Here is a 21,485-nt window from a genome sequence, read left to right as displayed (position 1 = left end):
GCCAAGTGAGGCAAAGTCAACCCAAAAGGAGTATTTTGTTTGCATTCAAATGTACTTAGAGATTCATTAAGTCAGCAATTTTCACCTGGTGTGCCACAAGAACTTTTAAAACATGCAATACCTATTGATATTAGGGACACTGACCTCTTTTTCCTTAGATTGTTAAATTAAAAAATAACAGCCAACACAATAGCCATTTGGTGTGAATGAATCAAAATTATATCTATCTTGTCAGATCGTCAACAATATATAATTATTGGTGTGCCGCAGAATTTTAATAATTAGTTGTGTGCCACAAGATGAAAAGAGTTGAAAATCATTGCATTAAGGTGTAATACACAAATCTATTTTTTGTGTAATTAAAAACAATTTTAGGGTCAGCTTTAGCTCAAGCGGTTACTTCGGTTTCTGCTCCTTGCGGACACATAACCCTGCCTTAAAAACAATTTTAAAAGCTTCAATAATCTCTCGTGGGAATATGTAAATTTTAGTACAAATCAGAGGAATCTCTTACCTTCGGCGGCTTGAAGGGGTATTCTGGTGTGAAAGTGATATCAAGGAAGAATACACCACCCTCATACACAGATCCTGGAGGCCCTAGGATGGTTGATCTCCATTCATAGATGTTATCGCCTTTGGGACCAGCACTGAAAAGAATATATCAAAAGATAAGTAGATGGAGGCACTTCCCAATTTTCCCAGTGTATTAAGAAAGGAAAAAGATCCCCTCTCCTCTCCCTTTTTGTTTAAAGTGTGGAATCTCTCCACAAGACAGATGTACCTTTCAGATACAATCTGATGCAGGACTGCACCAAACCCACCAGCCTTAGACCAAGTAAGTTGAGTAATAAACCGATGTTAAGCCCATTCTTAGTTTACTTAGCTGTGAATAAGCAGGAAACCTCAATTGTCAAGACCTCCCAACACATAAGAAAATGTAAACAATACTCCAAAAAAAGAGAAACACCTCTAAGCACAAAGAATTACAAAAATTAGTGACAAATTACAGCAGGTTGTTGCTCATAGCACATCATTTCTGACCCACTGATGGGGGTTCTTCCTTGCTCTTGCATCTCCATAATCTCACCCTAGGAGGAGTACAATAGTTTGCAGTACTTTTTACAATGTGAACATGTTGGGAGGGAGAAGGAAAACGATGACAAGTATCTAATTATAAGTTATTCAATTTTCATTTCAGTATATATTAAATTCCATAATCAGGTTCTCTAAATATTCTAGTTGGGACATTAATCTACCCCTTACCTGTTAAATCAGTGTAATTCACACTTAGTTATACCATCATTTGGCCATACTACCCTTCCAAGGCACTGTGTTGGCTCAAAGTGCTCTGTATTCAGAAGTACATCAATACAAATATTTTCCTTCCAACTCCAAGACCTATGAAGAGCTTAATAATCCACCCAAACAAGTGTAGTGCTCTGATACTGAGAGAAGAGTTTGGGAAATGGTCTTAGTTATTAGTAAAATACCTTCTCACAGCACAGTGGTAACACAGGTAGTGATATACAGTGGTTAACTTAAACATTTTCATCTCAGATTTCTCAACCCTAACTAGAGTAACAGCTGCTTTAAGGATAATGATCTATATCAGCCAAACTAAATGGTCTTTACTTGGAGAGACTTATATACCAGTCAATACATAGAATAATTTCTAAAAAAGCAGGCAAACTTGCTGTTTTAAATAAATGTCTAGTATTAATTGGATTCATTCACTCAAACACTCAACTGAATGACCATGTATTAGGCAGAGTGTTAAATGTTAGGGGTTTCAATAATGAACAAGACAAAAATGCCTTGTCTTCAAGATGCCCCTTATATCAAAGTGGTTAGACATAAGGTCCAATTCCTTCATTTAGAAGAAAGATGAGATGAAGAGGGAAGGGAGAGAAAAGACAAAAAACACCTGTCTACCTGTGGCCCTATACCAGCGATGGCGAACCTTTTGAGCTCGGCGTGTCAGCATTTTGAAAAACCCTAACTTAACTCTGGTGCCGTGTCACATATAGAAACTTTTTGATATTTGCAACCATAGTAAAACAAAGACTTATATTTTTGATATTTATTTTATATATTTAAATGCCATTTAACAAAAAATATCAACCAAAAAAATGAGTTCGTGTGTCACCTCTGACACGCATGTCATAGGTTCGCCATCACTGCCCTATACTATACTTTCCTCAAACCACCATTGATTTTTTTTTCACTGAGAAGTGAACTAAATAGATGAAGACAATACTAACAGATTTTGCAGATATAAAGATGAACTGTCCTCTTTGATCTAGTTCATGATTATCTAAGACTTAAAGGTAAAAGGCTACTTACTCTAAGCCCCCCTACCCTTTTTTGAGGAACCAATGCCATCTAAAACCCAGTACCGGCAGGTAGCACTCCAAGCTGCTACCTAAAACTCTTGCGATCAAAATCATACACTTTTCTTCAGTCAGCTTGGTGATACTAAGAAAGAGACCCAGAAAAAACTCAAGTAAAGTCAGTCTAACCCTAGACTTGGTCCAATTTTGCTGGCCCTTTAGTGTATGAAAAAAAAGATAAAACAACGAAGGTGGTATAACAATATGCCACTATAAGCAGGTTTTATGGATTGTATAGAAAATTGGTGGTTTCCAACTTCACTGTTCATCGAAATAATCTATGGGACGCCCTAGCTGGTTTGGCTCAGTGGATACAGCGTCGGCCTACGGACTGAAGGGTCCTGGGCATGTTCCTCAGTTGCAGGCTTGATCCCTAGTAGGGGGCATCCAGGAGGCAGCCAATCAATGATTCTCTCTCATCACTGATGTTTCTCTCTCTCCCTCTCCCTTCCTCTCTGAAATCAATAAAAATATTTTTTTTAATTATCTATGGAACTTTAAAAATTAAGTTTCGAATATCCAGAGGGGACACAAGAATCCATATATTTATAAAGCTCCCCTGGTGGTCTTTAAGCAGGTGGTTTGCATTTGGGAACCACTGGTACAGTTTACGGGATGTAGGACCAGTTTAGAATATGACCTTTAACATTGTACAGCTCATCACCCATAACTAGAAATCCAAATCAAGATTGCCACTTGTTTGTAATTAGCTTTCACTTTGGGTGTAAACTTTTCTGAAAGTTCGGAAAAAAGTATGGTGAAAGGGAGTTCAAGAATCAAAAACACATGAACATAGCTACGTAACAACAACAAAGAAAAACTGTGCCACACTTCTGGTAAAAGTAAAAAATGGAGAAGAAAGGTGGGTTCTAAGAAAAATAACACCAAGTGAGATAATACCAACTGCAGTTGGAAGTCATAGAGCATGAACCAGGAGTCCTGGAGGAGTCAGGGGGCGGGTCTGTACTGTGTGGGTTCAACCAGGGGCTTGGGGATTACTGCGAAGGTTCTGAGAGCCCACTGGAAACACCATTGTGTCCTATAAACACTTGAGGCGCTAATGCTGTTAGGAGATGAATTCATGTAGCTTTTTATCATTTGCATCTTCTTAACCAGAGAATGAAGTAAAAATTATGATATCCTGGCCTGCAAAACTTTTACTTTTTGCTTCAAGTTCTCACTGGAAAAGTTAGGATCTATAGACCCATTTGACGGGGGATGATGGCAAAAGTTTACAACTCCCGGAAGGCCACTATCAAGCACAGGGAACAAGAGAATCTTATGTGAGCCTGTTCAGGGAAAGGTCTGGTCAAGCACCCCACCCATTTCTCTATGATTAACCAGGTTCCCTCAGGTCGGCGTATGTTTTACCAGCCTTCTGTCCCCTTCCTGTAACAGAAGATACTTTTGGTTCCATAAGAAGTATGACTTCAATTTCAAAAGCTGGTCAAAGTATACTTTAGAACAGTGGTTCTCAACCTTCCTAACGCCGCGACCCTTTAATACAGTTCCTCATGTTGTGGTGACCCCCAACCATGAAATTATTTTCGTTGCTACTTCATAACTGTAATTTTGCTACTGTTATGACCCGTGTTTGAAGATGCTCAAAAGAATTTCCTTGGCCCAAAATGTCAGAACTACTAGTAAGGTTGAGAATTCTGCCTTAAAGGGAATTTGCTTAAGGGTAAGCTAGTAAAGGGGAAAGCTTCAGTTTTGAATCCCTGTTGTCAGATTCCAGTGCCTATCCTCTTATCTTTGTTTTACTGCTCTGTGCCTGGTACAGAAAAAAAAAATTCACTATAGTTATTTTTAAAAGTTAGGCTGGCATATACACTAAATTCCTACAGACCACTGCTCCTCAAACCGTGATCCCTGGCCACAGCCACATCAGCCTCCTCTGGGAATTTGTTAGAAATGCAGGCTCTCAGGCTCCACCCCAGACTTAGGCATCAGAATTTGCAAGGTCCCCAAATGATTCCTATGCACATTGAAGTTTGAAAACTCAGCTATAGATGACATTAAGTGATAATAACTACTAATTTTTCCTAATCTTCTAGATTTAAATTATCATATGTATTATCTAGCTCTCTCCTTCACTGTTTATAATTCTTTGCAGTAAGAAAAGTATCAATCCTGGTAATGCTGTAGGAAGAGAGCCACAATCAGATCTATATTCCCTATAACAAACATACTACTCAAAATCCATTCTTAATTTACTCTACTTTTGCTAAGAAATTCCGAGAGAATGATAAAATAGGAATGTAGCAGTCTACCAAAGGGAATCCCCATCTCCCACAGGGTCTCCCAGCAGACATGCTCTCTAGGAAATGCAAGCTGCCTTCTCCATGAGGTCAACTTAGCACACCCAGAGGAATTTTATGAAAAAGAAAACAAAGAATTTCTTGTCCTCAGCACCCCTTCATAAAATGGTAGCCATTAGTCACCTAGAAGTGAGTGGCAGGAGGAAATGTCTGAATTTGAAAAATATCAGAAAACCTCACTAAGGTAACTAATCAGGCTAGTGACATGGAGAATGCTATGAACAAGTGGAGCAATCACTGCCATAGTCCCAATAACGAAGTAAGAGTACCTCCTCATACAAGGTGGTACTTCTAGGGATGTACCAGTCACGTTACTGTCCCTTGGGAAGACCTTTTAGACAAGGGCCAACCTAAAGGACTCCCAGAGAAGCTGGTGCCCACTATGAATCCCCCATCAGCAGTACCCAGTGTGTCTAAGCAGCTATGCTGGAACAGGGTGGGCCCAAATGGGAGGGAAACTCACTCAGAAACTTAAGGCCTAAAACAACATGCCCATGCCCACCAAGAATGGCCTTCCCACAAAGCGCATCCAAAGTCCCGTTTTCCTAACGCTGAGGAAATGGTGTCTTCCTCCAGCAGAAAGTAGATGCCCTTCAAAGGGATTTGCTTTATCTCTTCATGAAGCACAAGGTTGATTGGAGGCCTGTGGACATTGTAGAGCTTTTGTGGAATTTGTTCCAAATCAGAAAGAACCTGTTTATCTGTAGATGTTTACCCAGAATGCTACAGCCATGTGGACACACCATCTCTGTGACATCAGATCTTAAGTTTCTAAACGGCGGGAATTCCCCACACAACAGTAACTAACAGTGTTTCTATGAGCTGTTCAAAACATGCACCACTTACTGTTCAGCATCACAGGACAATGTTTTCAAATTCGGTAATAACAAGCACCACAAACAGCTCTCTTACCGCTAGCCATTCAATTGCGGTTTTACCTCAGGTGCTGCTGTTTTAGAAAAAAACGCAATAACCCACCACTACTGGAAATTTACACACTAGAGACCAATACAGAGTAAGGGCACAGTTTTAAAAAGAAAACTATTTCCAAGATAATCTGAAGACGACTAGGGATGGTAAAGGAAGACCTAAAAAACCACGAACATTAGGGCGCCTTATTCTCAACTAGGGCTGGCTGAGTATGAATATCTAATAAGCTGAGCTAAGCATGAGAGACATCATTTCCAAAATTCTTTCACAAACTTTGACTTAAAAAAATGTTTACTCAAATCCTTTGTATCAGGAAAAATAGCATTATCCCCATTCTAAACATGGAGAAACAGATGCAGCAGGTTAAGTGATGTGTTTGCACAAGGTGCTGAAGCTAGGAAGTCACACACAGTTCTGGCCAATGCCATCAGGCTTTCTATAGTGATGTTCTCTCCACCACATCCATGGAGCTGCCAATAAAGTTCTCTGCCTCTGGACTCACACCCACTTTGTTTAATCACATTAACTAGTATGGCTTTCCTTATTGTTTCATTTCTCTTCCACATTTGGGTGGAAGCTGGAATTAAACAGGAAAATAAAATCTTGTGATCTAATAGGTATCAAAATTTCTAAAACAAAAATTGATTCACTTTATTTGTAGAAATGCATTAGCTGAAAACAAAAACATATCACACAGAGCACTCAGTGTGGAGGAGAGGGGATTTCAGTAATAATGTGACAACTACCAAAATGATGAGAATTCCCTGCTTAATGAAAACCAAAGATGGTTTGTGGAAACAACCATCAGTTTGATTGAATAATCCAAATATTATGCCCCTAAATTTCAAAAAGAACAAAAAATAAACAGTTCTTTTGTTGAGGGAGGAAAAGCTAAAACAACAACAACAAACCAGGTATAAAAGATGACACCTACTTCCCCAGCTCGGAAATTAATTTGGTCCCAGACATAAGCCAGGAATTCAGATCCACTCCACTCCATTCTAGTTCACAGGGCACTGGGAGGTCCAGCAATCATTGGAATGACCTGTGCTGAAATGGAGGTCAACCCCTGCCTGAGGATACAATCACCCACTGCTCAATGCTCTGTAAAGCCCAGGCCTCTACATTCTCTTTGTTCCCTCCCTCTCCATTGGGATCTACAACTTAGAACCACCAGGAAATCACAGGGTCAGGAGGTGAGGAGAGCTATTTACTGCACTTGGGAGAGAGTCACTGGCTTCTTTCCTGGCCCCAGCTGGCCAGGAGAGAAAAGGGAAGGCTGCTTATGTTTGCAAAGGGCTGAGAGACTGAATCAGTGAGGCTATGGCTTGTATGGCAAACACAGGGCAGGGCTTGGAGGGAAGGCTCTGCCTTCTTTCCCACGGCTAAATCTCATCGGTAAATCTCAGTCCTGCTGTCTAGCTGAGCAGCAGGCAACAGCAGTAAGCAGGTACACAGGATTTTCACCAGTGGCCATTGGCCAGCCACCATTCTGGCTTGCAAATTAACACATGCAGTGCATAAGCTACCTCATGTTAGTATCATCTGCTTCCTAAAATGACTCTGAATGTCATATAATATTAAATACTACAGGGAGTACAAACCATCATTCCCCAAACAGAAGAGAGTCCTGTATAACAAAAATGTCAGCTAGTATTTCCAATTCCATTTGAAATATATTCTCAGAAAACTGCTAAGGTGATGTCTGTTCAGTATCGGTTCTATAGAAAGGGCCAAGAAAGAGATAAGAACAGTTTTGGGGGAGAAGGGGAGTAAGAGATCAACCAAAAGACTTGTATGCATGCATATAACATAACACATGGACACAGACAGTAGAGGGGTGAGGGCATGTGCTGGGGGGTGAGAGTGGTAGGAGAAGTCAATGGGGGGAAAAAGGAGACATATGTAATACTTTAAACAATAAATAATTTAACTTTTTTTTTAAAAAAAGAAAAAGTTCTGATTAAGAGAGTAGGAGGCAGTTGCTCCAAGCTTAAATTGAGGAGTTTGGTTTAGAGGTACTAAGAGCCCACATACATGCCTGGAAAATAAGAATAAATAATACAAGGATATAAAAAATAAGTGGGAAAATTTTAAGCTCTTATTTTTTTCTTTCTTAGAAGAAAGCCAACATCAATCCCAGTAGACTACATAACCCCCTAAACCATTCTGGAACTTGTGGCACGTGGAGAAGTTGAGAGTGAGGCAGGGAAAGGTTCTAAGGATTGGTTAAGCGTATATAAGCAGCAGTCAGACCTCCTGTGATAGGCAGAATTTTAACATGAGCAGCACGATCTCTTCCTCCTCACACTCTGTCTCAATCTCAACATGAGTGTGGGCAGAAGCTGCAAATTGCTTCTTACCAACAGACTAAGACAACATTGATGGGCTGCCACTCACTCGATGGTTTCTACAAAAGGTTATGTCATATGAGTCTTAGCTGTCTGGAGAGAAAGACTGCTCTGCTGGCCTAGAAGGAGCAAGCCTCTATGATGTAATCTGCCATGACGTAAACTGCAGGTGGCCTCCAGGAGCTGCTGGCTCCAGTCCTACAGCTGCAGGGAACTGAACTCACAACTATGTGAGCTTGGACGAGAACCCTGAGTGACAGATGAGCACACAGGCCAGCTGATTCCTTGCCCACAGCTTCGAGAGACCCTGAGCAGAGGACCCAGCTACGCTATGCCCCAACTCCTGTAGGCACTAAATATGTGTATTGTTTTTGAGCTGCTCAAGTTGTGGTAATTTACAAAGCAATAGAAATCCTGCCAGATGGAGGTTTATATTCTGGAAAGGTTAAAGCTGAGGGTCTCTGAACCAGGGGACATTAATATGGATGAGGGCAGAGGTGCTGTACTGAAAATGAGCGTATGCATGCCAGGCGATCAGACCCGTTTTCTCCCTCGGCTCCCAGAGCACAGCCTGGCCTTCACCCTCTGCACAGTTTCCTTTGGGGAATATGAACAGCCCAGAGGAAAGACATTAAAGGCTCCCTAACTAACAGATAACCAGGAACATGGTTCCTCTCTAACATGGCAAACAAAGTAGAAGATGGCCAATTAGAGAAAACAAACATTAAAGAAAATGTCAAAATAAACTTATACCCAGAGAGACAATATACTGCATCGATGAAACAAGAATACGACTAAAACAAAACATTGAGAAAGGCACAAACTTCCAGTTATAATTAAGTTTTGGGAATGTGATGTACAGCATGTTGACTATAATTAATACTGTATTGTATATGTGATTGTTACTAAGCTAGTAGATCTTAATAGTTCTTATCACAGGGAAAAAATTGTAACTGTGCAAAGTGATGGATGTAAACTACACTTGTTGTGGTCATTATGTTGTACACCTTAAACTAATAAAATGGTGTATGTCAATTGTGTATCTCAATACAATGAGGGAAGGAGCTTTTGGAAATTAAAAATGAAAGCAAACATAAATCTTTTTCCAGCATTCAATGAAGGGTAAAAACCGAAATCTATCAAATTAGAAATAGACAAGTAAAAAGCAGGAGAGAAAAATACACAAAAATTAAAGGGCCATACGAAGGTCCAAGATTTGAACAGTAATAATCCAGGTGGTGTAAATAGGAGGTTAAAAATTTCAGAAAACTTCCCAGGACATGGATTTTTTTAAAGGTAATGTACAAGGAACCAACGAGCTTGGCTTTGGATTTCAACAAACTGGGAGTGAACTGGCACCAGAGCAATGTCTTCATAATAATGTTCGACACAAATTCCATACCCACACAAATAAAATCAAGTACGAGGGAAGAATAGAAATCTTTTCAGACATTTGAGGTCCCTAGAGAAGATTAGAGAATAGAAAGAATCTCCAAAAAGACCGTGTAGAGAGAGTCTGTCCACACTGCAGCAGGTCAGGCTCCAGGAGAGATTTCGTCAAAAAATATGAAATTCACATACAATGCCCAGTGCATTTGGATGTCTTTTGAGGAGGTTTAGACAACCGTGAAAGCATTTGAAGTTGAATTAGTGATAAGTATGAAAAACCATGGGGTAGGGAGGGAAACAGACAGCAGGGAGAAAGGAAGAAAAGGAGAGAAAAATGATCATAGTTGGCCACTGTTGTACCATATACAGCTGTGAATAATGTTCACATAATGTAAACAATGATGTAACAGTAACATATATAGTATGGGTGAAGGTACCTGAGAAGGGGGGTGGTGGGAGGATAACTAAATCTTCACCATTCATTGTTGGCAAAAATGGAAGCAGCAAGTAATCCTATACAATAAAAGCCTAATATGCTAAGTATCCGGTTGTCCGTTCAACCAATCAAAACATGATATGCTAATGATATGCTAAGGCCGCTCAACCGCTCGCTATGATGTGCAACTGACCACCAAGGGGCAGACAGTTGACTGGTTGACCAGTTGCTATGATGTGCACTGACCACCAGGGGCTCTGCCTGGTAGGTTAGCTTGCTGCTGGGGCCCAGCCAATCGGGACTGAGCGAGATGGGCTGAACATACCCTGGAGCCCTCCTGCAGCCCCTCCCCCTCCCCGCCCCTGATGGGCCCCCATTGGGGCGGGTGGCCGGACCCCTCCCATGCACAAATTTGTGTACCAGGCCTCTAGTGTGGCTGTAACTGCCTAAAAACAGGGAGGTAAATAGCAAAACAATCCAGCAGAAGAGAGATGGCAAGTAGTTGCCTCTAGAGAGCAAGATGCAGGAAGGCTGCTGGGAACAGTTATTTCTTTCTAACAAATCTTAGAGAAATCTTAGATTCTTTAAACTATGTTGGTGTATAGTTTTAATAAAACCAAAAACTAAAGAGAAAAGATGCAAAGGAAAAATAAAGCCAACATTTTAAGACCAGGTGATACGGCTTTTTGCCAATTTGACTTCCTCCAAGTACCCTGGTATGTGTGTGAGCATTTTTCCAAATGATCATCCGCTTGGTTCCCAGAAATCACGCATAAAATACTGGCCTAATATTATGGGTTTGCTACATAGAGTTTAATCCCCTCTGTACTACATATAGCATAATGCAAACCAGGAGCAGAAGTGGCATGAAATTTATTCTAAGGGAACTGGGAAGGTTTCAGAGTGTAATAATATCTAAGTGATGCTTAGAGAGTTAAATAGGCCATTTTCCAGGGAACCGGGGGACCAAAGTGGAGAACTTTTGGTATAGAGATGTGAATGTAGCTGAAATGGATCTGGAAAGACAAATGGGAACAGATCATAGAGGACCTTAAATGACTACCAAGCAATTTAGATTTTAATTGCACTGCCTACAGGAATGAAGTGGAAAAAAAGTTACTGTTTTAAAAAGTGGAAAACAGCCCTGACTGGTTTGGCCCAGTGGATAGAGCATCGGCCTGCGGAATCGGGGGTGGGGGGGTGGGGGTCCCGGGTTGGATTCCAGTCGAGGGCTCGAGGGCGTGTACTTTGTAGGAGATGTGCAGGAGGCAGCTGATCAATGTTTCTCTTTCATCGATGTTTCTAGCTCTCTGTCCCTCTCCCTTCCTCTCTGTAAAAAAAATCAATAATATATATATATATATATATATATATATATATATATATATATATATATAGAGAGAGAGAGAGAGAGAGAGAGAGAGAGAGAGAGAGAGTTAAATTCCTGTGGCGTCTCATCAATGTTAAAAAAATAAATATAAAGTGGAAAACACGGAAAACATCAAGCTATTCAGAAATAGGAAGCTACACATTCAACCCTGAATGGATGAAGCAGCCTAATTAAGAGGCTATGGAAACCTATCAACCTGCATCAGAGCAGTGACAATGAGAACAGACTGTCGCTGGGAAATCATACTTCATGCCAACATCCTAAAGTGTTCCGAGTAAACCAGAGAGCCTCTGAACCCATCCACACACACAAATAAGACATCTACGTCCAATCCTCACTCAGCAGAAGGGAAGCCAAGGGCCTCTCCCTGGCCTGCCCAGTCTCCCCGTGGTTCCGCTAACCAGACACCACAAACCCCTTTCCAGACACTTCCCTGTAGCGCTTCGTTAAGCCATTATTTGCTAAATAAACAAAATGTGAACTTATGTATACAATCTTGTATGTTTATTAATATTTCAGAAAACTGTCAAACCATGTACTACTCTTCAGAAGATACTGATCATTAGTAAGCGTACTTGATGTTTGTTGTTATATGCATATAGTTTTAAATACAGTGTACATGGTAATTAGGTAATGTCTACGTTTATTTCAAGAAGTTTAAAAATACCAGGTTTAATAGTCTTTTAAAAACACTATTTAAATGGGTTCATGCCTTACAGCAAATAAATGAATATTTTTAATCAGTTTATCTGGCTGCTTGGTGGGTGGTGCTTCTTTTAAGAACCCGGGCTCACAAGTTCAAAGACTCTCAATCAGGCACATTCAACACCAACCACATAAGCATGAATAAAAGCATGAGTGCCAGGGTAAGTCTTGGGATAGCCACTAAAATCCAGTGCATTTCTGACCACTAATTATAGCTCTAGAATTCTGTTAGCCAAAGGCATTGTCACAATATTTAGCCATTTTAGCATTTGGTTAATAAACACTTCATATTATTAACAATGAATCCCACACGAAGCCATGAGAAGGCATACCAACTAAGACTTTGCTAAAAATGACAAAAGCAGAGCAGTCAAGATGTATTTGTTTAGTAAACAGAGTGCGTGAGGTGCAGCCACCAGCTCTGGAGGAGGAGCGGCTGCAGCCTCCTCCCACCTCTCTGAAACCTGAGCAGGGACACAGCGTTCATGTGCCCCAGCCAAGGCGACAGCACCCAGCAGCCAGGAGCGGACAGCTGCGGGCACTGAGTGTTGGTCTCCCAGCAAAATGCCTTTCTCCTTCCGCAGTTACAGAGCCACCCTTCCCTTTCAGAGACCTTTACGCATTTGCTCTGTGCAAAGCCTGAACACAGGACACGGTTCTGGAGAAGAGCTGCCTCAAAAGGAAGCAAAGGGAAATTCCGGTGGCTTTGGCAGTTGGGGCTGCTAAGCAAGGAACAGTGAGAGTAGAAAATAAATCCTAATTGGGTGAGTACAATAAACCAATGAAAATACCTATTTAGACCTTAATATGTGTTCAATGTTGTATTAGGTACAAGAGTCACAGAAATGGTAAAGGCTAGTGCCTACTCTCAGCAAACTCCCAGCTAAGAGGAGGGCCAACAAGGAATGACTAAAACGCACGGTAGATTGTCAGAAGATGTGAGCCCAAGTGAGGGTAGCTTAGAAATGGGCCCAATATAAAACTCTCAGGTGGGTAACCCTCTCTCCCTTACACGCATGTGCGCGCACCAGTTTTCAACCACAAGAGCTCCCTTGCTTTTGCCTGTGAGGTGAAGTGTGGAAAAGGAACTTGTATTTAGAACAAGTTCCCCCAAATGAACAGCCTCGGTGATGCAAATCAGTGAGTGGTTCATACAAGTCCAAGACAAAGTTTCCACCAAATGGTAAAAATAAGGGGAAAATAATAAGTATTTATGTTTTCCATAAAGTTTAAAATCCCTTTAGTGAAATGCTGATGGTAATAGATGGCGATTCTGTTTTCAGTGTCCTTGTGAGACAAAAAAATTAGCAGCCTTGTACGAGCCCTCCATCTAAAGAAATTCCAAAGTTACTAGTAACAGCTTCTGTAGTCTGGGTAGTGCAGCCATAGCAGTTTCCATCCAGGAAAGGCTGGTCTCGAGCCTGACACCCGGCTGGCCCAGCACCTCTCAACTGTCCCCAGGCTCCCAGCCTCTCCAGGCAGCCTTGGTAAGGCCACTGCCCCCCTTACAGCCACGGCACCTCTATCCCTCCCACTCACTCCCGAGAGGAACTCGGCCTGGAAGCAGTTTTCACGTATGGGTATGGTAGGTCCACAAAGAGCAAGTCCCGCCTCTCTCACCAGACCAACACCACACTGTGGCAGGTGAAGTGAAGCCGTGTGCCAAACCATTTCCTCAATAAATTCAGGGTAATTTTGCCTTGGCTGGCACATATCCCCAGTGTGAAAGGCAACCGAAAGGTACAGGTTTTGGCAAGAACATCTTAAAGTACTAAATTTATAAGGGCTTCTTCCTTATCTTGGTATATCTTGGTCCCTCAAAATCTTCACTCCTCTTTTCCCCTTTCATTTCAGAAGTATAGTGCTTCTTTCCAAGACAAACATGTGGTCTTGATCAAATTGCTCCTCCTTTATCAGTGAATCTAACACTTGGTTACAAAAGTTCAGACTTCACCATGCAAAACAGGAAAACACGACAAAACAAACCCTGCAATACTCCTAAACATCTCTCTCCAAGCTACCAGTCCAGCTTTCTCCTGCCCTCAGTGCCAACTTTCTGCTTCTACCTACACACATGCCCTCCGGAGAGTCAATCCGCTTTACCTCAATATTCTACAGGAAACTATGCTATTAGAGGTTACCAACAACCTCCCAGTCTCAACAGGAAAGGGCATTTCCCACTTTCATCAGCTTTGCCTTCTTGACACTGCCCATCAGGCATTCGTTCTCTGATTCTCCTCTCACCTCTGAACTCCCCTCTCCTCTCTACAGCCCTTCCCCTGCTAACCTGTCAAGGCACAGGCACAAAGCCAATAGGAGCTCCCAGGGGAGGGTGTGGAGATATGTGAGGTCCAGGGTGGCCTGAATGGGTATCAATGGAAGTTGAAGAAGGCAAAGTCAGAATCTGATACCTTTTTGCCTGACTCTAACATAAAGCTTATTAAATCTGAGATTTACCACCCATTGTAGTCAAACTAAAAGCTATACCATACTTACTTATCTAGTTACAATAAATGTTTTAGGTAAATGAATTTTCTGACCCAGTGTAACAATCACTAGAATAATCAAAGTACTAAATCGTGTGCCTAAAGTCTTTAGCAAGAGACTTTATAATTACCCCTCACCACCCACCCAGAATGCCTTCACTCCTCTCCTACAGGAACTCCAAACCACAACCACCCAAACACACTTCCACAAAACAAAAAGATCTAGGACGATGATATAAAACTGGGACTCTCAGCTGCATGTGGCTCTTTCACTCACCAACCCATAGGATTTCAAATTTGTGTCAGAATAGTACAGTACAATACTGTGTTCAAAGGTAGTCATGTGGTTTTTTTGGTTAATGGTGACTACAAATGTGGCTCCAGAAGGCCAGGACTGAATGGCATTGGTTTAGAAAAGGCACATTTAAAAATGAGAAAAAGCGTGAGAGATGAATAGATGACATTTACATTTTCTCCCTATTAGAGTCAAAATATTCCATTTTCAAATCCAACAGAAATCTCTGGAAAGTAGAAATGCACATCTGTAGCAACGTAGCCATTAAGTCCTACTACAACCCACACATAATATATTCTTCTGATGTGGCTTGACCTGTAATCATATTAGAATTAATAGGTATTCACACATTTTCACACTTTATCTGATATAAATGAGTAAGAGATTTTATTTAAAATTTATTTTGACATTTGGAGACTATTTTGGGGTATATCATCTGTGTGGCTCAGTGTGTTAAACATCAACCCATGAACCAGGAGGTCACAGTTAGATTCCTGGTCAGGGCACATGCCTGGGTTGTGGGCTTGATCTCCTGTAGGGAGGGTGAAGCAGATCAAGGGGCTCAACTGTATGGTTTCGATGGAAACGAAACGCTTGGTGGTGAGCATGGTGTAGTACATATAGAAGTCAATTTATAATATTGCATGCCTGAAACTTATGTTACAAACCAATGCTACTGCAATAAAAATAAATGTAAAAAATTAATATGCACTCAAAGTATAACTAATCCTAAGTCAATAGAGGGGTTAAAAAAAATCAAGTCTAGCTCTGGCCAGTGTGCTCAATGGTTAGAGCACTGTTCTGTGCACCGAAGGGTTGCAGGTTTGATCAAATTCAGGAGTATTTAAGAATACAAAAATATCCAGCACCCCAAAAAGTAAAATTCACAATGTCTAGTACTCATTTAAAAATTACCAGATATGGGAAAAGTCTGAAAGTGTGAGGAGAAAATCAACTTAAGAGAAAAAGATCCAGATGTGACAGAGATAATAAAATTAATGGACAAAGACAGTAAACTATTGTTATAACTATTCTATAAATTCAAAATGATAAGACAAATGCCTCAGTATGCTAGATGGAGTGATGGAAATTATAGAAAGACCCAAATCAAACATCTAGATATTAAAAAATACAACATCTGGGCTTTTTCTTTTTTCTAAAATATATTTTTATAAAAAAATATATTTTTATCAATTTCAGAGAAAGGAGAGGGAGAGATAGAAACATTAATGATGAGAGAGAATCATCTATCGGCTGCCTCCTGCACGCCCCCTACTGGGGATTGAGCCTGGACCGGAATTGAACACGGGACCCTTCAGTCTGCAGGCCGACGCTCTATCCACTGAGCCAAACTGGTTGGGGAAACATCTGAGATTTTTTAAAAAATACACTGGATGAAATTAATAGCATGTCAAACAGTGCAAAGAAAATATGGATAAACTTAAAAACACATCAATAGAATTTATTCAAAATGAGACATATAAACAAAACTCTGAACAGAGAATCGGTGTATGTCAAACAGCTTAATATACAAGGGGGGAGCAGAAAAAAGAAAAACTTGAAAAAAAATTAATGGCCAAAAATTTTTCCAAATCTGATGAAAACTATAAACTCATAGATCCAAAAAGCTCAATAATCCCCAACACAAGAAACATGAAGAAAACTACACTAAGGCGGATCATAATCAAACTGCAAAACCCAACAATAGATTAAATCTTAAAAGCAACTAAAAGGAGAAATGACATACAGAACAAAGACGTCTCATAAACTGCAAGCCAGAAGACAGTTGAGCAACATCCTCAAGTACTGAAAGAGAAAAACTGTCACCCTAGGACTCTATACTCAGCAACAGTGTTTCAAAAACAAAGGCAAAATAAAGATTTTTTTCAGACATACAAAAATTGAAAGATTCATCCCCAGCAGACCTGATAGTAAGAAATGTTAAAGGCAGTCTCTCAGGAGGAAGGAATTGATCACAGGCCTAGATCTGGAAAGAAATAACACCAAAATGGTAATAAAATTACAGACAATATAAATTTTATTTCTTAAATGTCTTTAAGATATTAAGTGTTGACTACTGGTGTGGCTCAGTGGTTGGGCATCGACCCATGAACCAGGAGGTCACAGGTTCCTGGCCAGGGCACATGCCCAGATTGTGGGCTTGATCACCAGGAGGGGGCATGCAGGAGGCAGCCAATCAATGATTTTCATCATTGATGTTTCTCTCTCTCTCTTTCTCTGAATCAATAAATTTAAAAAAGACATTAAGTGTTTACAGCCAAAATAGTAATGAAGTATTGAGGGGATTCTAACATGTAGGAATAAAATTTATGTTAACAGCACATCAACTATAGGAAGAAATGCTGAAGTATCCCTATAACATAAAGGGCATAATATCACTTGAAGGTAGACTGTGATATACTAAAGATGTGTTCTATAAACTCTAAATTAGCAACCACTTAAAACAAAAAATTATAGCTAGTAATCCAACAAAGCATGCATGATCATTTAAAAAACAAGAAAGCGTGAAAAAAGGACACAGGGAACAAACCTCACAAACAGTGAGATCTAAACCTCGTCTCACCAGCAAAAAACATTAAATGTAAATGGTCTAAACATTCCAATTTAAAGGCAAAGGTTGTCAGACTGGAAAGAAGCGGATCTCAAATATATGCTACCTTAAAAAAAACCTATATTAAATGCAGACATACCTCATTTTACTGAGCTTCACTATATTGTACTTCATAGATGTTGCATTTTTTACAAACTGAAGGTAAGATTCCCCTCATCAGCAAAAAGATTATTCTCAGTGGTCTGGAGTGGAACCGGCAATATCTCGGAAGTATGCCTTTAAGTCACATACCAACTATAACTTATTAGACACGTACTAATCACTATTAAAAGCTTCTTCTGCAGAGACATATAATTACCAACTTGGATGTCTAAAGCAACACATTAATGAACAAGTAGAAAGGGAAATTTTCAAAAGAATGCTAAAGAGTTATAATTCTCAATCTTCATATTACCAGAGTCTGGTAATATACCATATACCAGTGATGGTGAACCTTTTGAGCTCGGCGTGTCAGAATTTTGAAAAACCCTAACTTAACTCTGGTACCATGTCACATATAGAAATTTTCTGATATTTGCAACCATAGTAAAACAAAGACTTATATTTTTGATATTTATTTTATATATTTAAATGCCATTTAACAAAGAAAAATCAACCAAAAAAATGATTTCGTGTGTCATCTCTGATATGCGTGTCATAGGTTCGCCATCACTGCCATATACCATATATTATTTAATTCTCTGTATGTCAAAAGTTCCTTGAAAGATTGAGATTGGTAAAAATGCTACTTTTCAAACAAGCCATTCTTACTCAAATCAGTTATGGCTACTTCCTTAATTAAAAAGCAAAACAAAAGGCAAAATCAAAACCAATCAACTAAACACTGTGTCCAATGCTTTATAAAAAACAAGACACTTGTGATTTTTAACATATCACAAACCCTTTGAATTTCAAGTTGGGATCAGCCCATGTCTAAAAATAAAAATATATGGCAGGTTGGACTTGGATAAAGTGGGCAACATTCCCCAAATTTAGTTTCTTCACTCTTCAGAAGAAAGCAAATGTATCGCTACATATCTTAACAGTTAACACATTACTAATAACATGAGATGCTTTGAATTTTAAGAGATTTTCTAGTATTGGTTGTAGGCACTCTCTGACTAAGCCCCCTAAATCTAAACAGAGCACTTGGTAGGACTCCCTGTTTTTAAGTCCTGGCTCCCAAACCTTCCAGCTGTGTGATCATGGGCAAGCTGCTTAACTTTATGTTTCAACTTCCTCATCTGTAACAATGGAAGGAAAAAAGGAAAGTAGTATAACTTTTTAAAGACTTCTTTTTATAGTAATAACTAGAGGCCCAGTGCACGAAATTCATGTGTGTGGGGGGGGGGTGTCCCCTCAGCCTAGCCTGTACCCTCTCCAATCCAGGATCCCTCTCACAATCTGAGACTGCTGGTTCCTAACTGCTCACCAGCCTGCTTGCCTGATCGCCCTTAACTGCCCCCCACCCCCGCCAGCCTGATCTCCCCTAACTGCCCCCCACCCCCGCCAGCCTGATCTCCCCTAACTGCCCCCCACCCCCACCAGCCTGATTATCCCTAACTCCCTCTGCCTGCCGGCCTGATTGCCCCTAACTGCCCCCCACCCCCGACAGCCTGGTTGCCCCCAACTGCCCCCCTCTGCCAGCCTGGTTGCCCCTAATCGTCCCCCGCCCTGCTGGCCTGGTTGCCCCACACAGCCTGCTGTTAAATCATTTGGTCGTCCCTCACTAACCTCCCTGCTGGCCTGGTCGCCCCATACAGCCTGCTGTTCCATCGTCAGTCTGGTTGTTTCAGTAGTGACGGCCCCTGGCTTTTTATATATTAGGATAGCTAATATGTATTAAATGCTTATTAACAGCTGGACACTATTCCAAGTGCTTTACACAAAATATATTTTTAAATCCTAAAAACCTATGAGGTAAGCATTCTTATCCCCATTTTACTGATACAGAAACTGAGGTACAGTGATTTATGCTCCTCCCAAATTTACGTATCTATTCAGTGGAAAGCTAGGTTTTAATTCAATCTGATTTCAGAATCTGTCATCTTAATCAATATGCTAAACAACTCCTTTTTTTTATATATTTTTTATTGATTTCAGTGAGGAAGGGAGAGGGAGAGATAGAAACATCAATGATGATAGAGAATCATTGATTGGCTGCCTCCTGTACACCCCCTATTGGGGATTAAGCCTGGGACCTTTTAGTCCACAGACGGATACTCTATTCATTGAGCCAAACTGGTTAGGGCCAAGTAACTCCTTTATAAAGAGAGTTATTATGCTAAGTGAAATAAGCCCGTCAGAGAAAGACAAGTATCACAAGATCTCACTCATATGTGGAATCTAACGAATAAAATAAACTGATGAACAAAATGGATCCAGAGACACAGAAGCATGGAACAGACTGTGGAACCTCAGAGGTAAGGCAGGGGAGGGGAGGGAAAGGGGGGTGTGCAAAGAGATCAACCAAAGATATGCGTAATCCATGGTCACTGACAATAGGGTGGTGAAGGCCTGGGCTGGGGGTGGGGGCGGGCTAGAAGAGCTCAACGGGGGACATACGTAATACTTTCAATAATAAAGATTTTAAAAAATTGTCCATCTCACTCTACACTGTGAACTACTTCATATGAGCTTTATCTTCTTCATTTTGAGTAACCCCAGCATCTCACCGTACGAAAGCATAAAGCAGATCAATGAAAGTGTGCTGACTGAGGATTCTGGGCATGTTCCTCTTCATTGTATGCTACTTACTGGCACCTGGGGAGCAATCAGAAGACGTGCCCCATCCCCACCGTACCTCATGGCACATCCTCAGCTGTGCCATTTTAGGAAAAGTCACATCACCTTGCTAGATCTGAGTGCTCTCATTTGTAAAATGAGGAACTGAACTCGATTTAAGTTCCCTTTCAGCTCTAACATTTCCAAGAAAAGCCAGTATCACTCTTTGGGGGAAAGAACAAAAAAGTTGCTTCTGACCAGTGGAATCGAGGCACCTTGCAATTTTCAGAGTAACATTTAGAGCTCTTTTTATTCTTGTTAAAATCTCTTCCTCCCCAGACTGAGAGTGCCAACAGGGCCCGGACCTAATCTTCTTTGTTTACATGGATACCCCCAATCCAGCACCGGCATGTGGAAGATACCTGATGTTTAATGAGTGAATGCATTACAGATGAAGACGTGACCAATAAGTGAAACGAGAAAACATTTTTCACGTGGCACTCTAAATCAGTTGTTTCTTACAGCCCATGCATGGATGGCTAATTCTACTAGCTGGATTTCAGATTCTCTTATTAACTTTAGTTACAAAAACTGTGCTTTAAAGACACAAGACTTTAAAATGCTTAGTTCTTGCTGTTGCAGTGTATTTCACCTATATCCTAAACAGCCCATGTTCCCAAAGGCCCATATAAGATAAAAAGTAATCTTAACATCAGTAGTAAAAGCTCAAAACCTTTTTCTGAAATACGTATCTTGTCTGTGCTACAACCAGATTATAAAAGCAGCAGCTGAAAAGGTTATTAGAAATAGCTTAAAACTCAGGGGAAACGGATGCTGAACCCTTCCCATTTTCCTAATGTCTCGAAGTATAAAGCTACTACATGCTGAAATGAACATTTTATTGTGAGAATTATTTCTGTAGATTATGCAAAGAACAACACACTGAAATTAAAGTCAGTCTCAGTTCACCAGGGTTCTTCAAACAATTTATTAATTGATAAAGCTATACTCATCTTTATCCTATTTTTCTTCTATTCCTTTTGTAAGTCTGAAACATCAAAAAAAGTTTCTAAAATTGAATGAATTATCTTTTTGTTTTGCTTAATACTTTATGGGTATGTCTTAAATCAAGAACAGAGATATACTATATGTAAAGTATGCATGACTTCCTTGGTTCTTACCCTTGGCTTCTAGATGCTGTTTTAATGCAGGTGCCCGAGCCTTTCCTTGGAGGTGATGAGTCAATTGGGTGCCCTGGAGTCTGTATTTCTTTAAAACACTCCCTATAATAACTGAGACAGCAACCAGGGTTGAGAACCACTGCACTAAACATAACACACAGAATGCTAGATTGCTCAAAGTGAGTCTTTTCAAGTAAGTGATTAACTCAATATGCAAAGCCTAAAAATGTTAGAACATTGTATCTTTTCTAAATTTTAAATATTATCAATTGGAGC

The 21,485-nt window shown here is 40.4% G+C and overlaps 1 protein-coding gene across 2 annotated transcripts in view; it reads right to left on the bottom strand.

Annotated features, from left to right (window-relative positions):
* The window catches only part of LOC132215610 (ubiquitin-conjugating enzyme E2 E1), a 53,467-nt gene that overhangs the window by 4,073 nt on the left and 27,909 nt on the right, over positions 1–21,485 (bottom strand). For both annotated transcript variants that reach the window (XM_059664077.1, XM_059664078.1), the window contains exon 4: positions 515–647. In XM_059664077.1, the coding sequence (XP_059520060.1) occupies positions 515–647 (133 nt within the window). The remainder of the gene's footprint in view (positions 1–514; positions 648–21,485) is intronic.

Source organism: Myotis daubentonii, chromosome 14, assembly GCF_963259705.1.
Source record: "Myotis daubentonii chromosome 14, mMyoDau2.1, whole genome shotgun sequence".
NCBI lineage: Eukaryota > Metazoa > Chordata > Mammalia > Chiroptera > Vespertilionidae > Myotis > Myotis daubentonii.
Note: the sequence above shows the minus strand (reverse complement) of the source record. Positions and strands in the feature narration are given on the sequence as shown.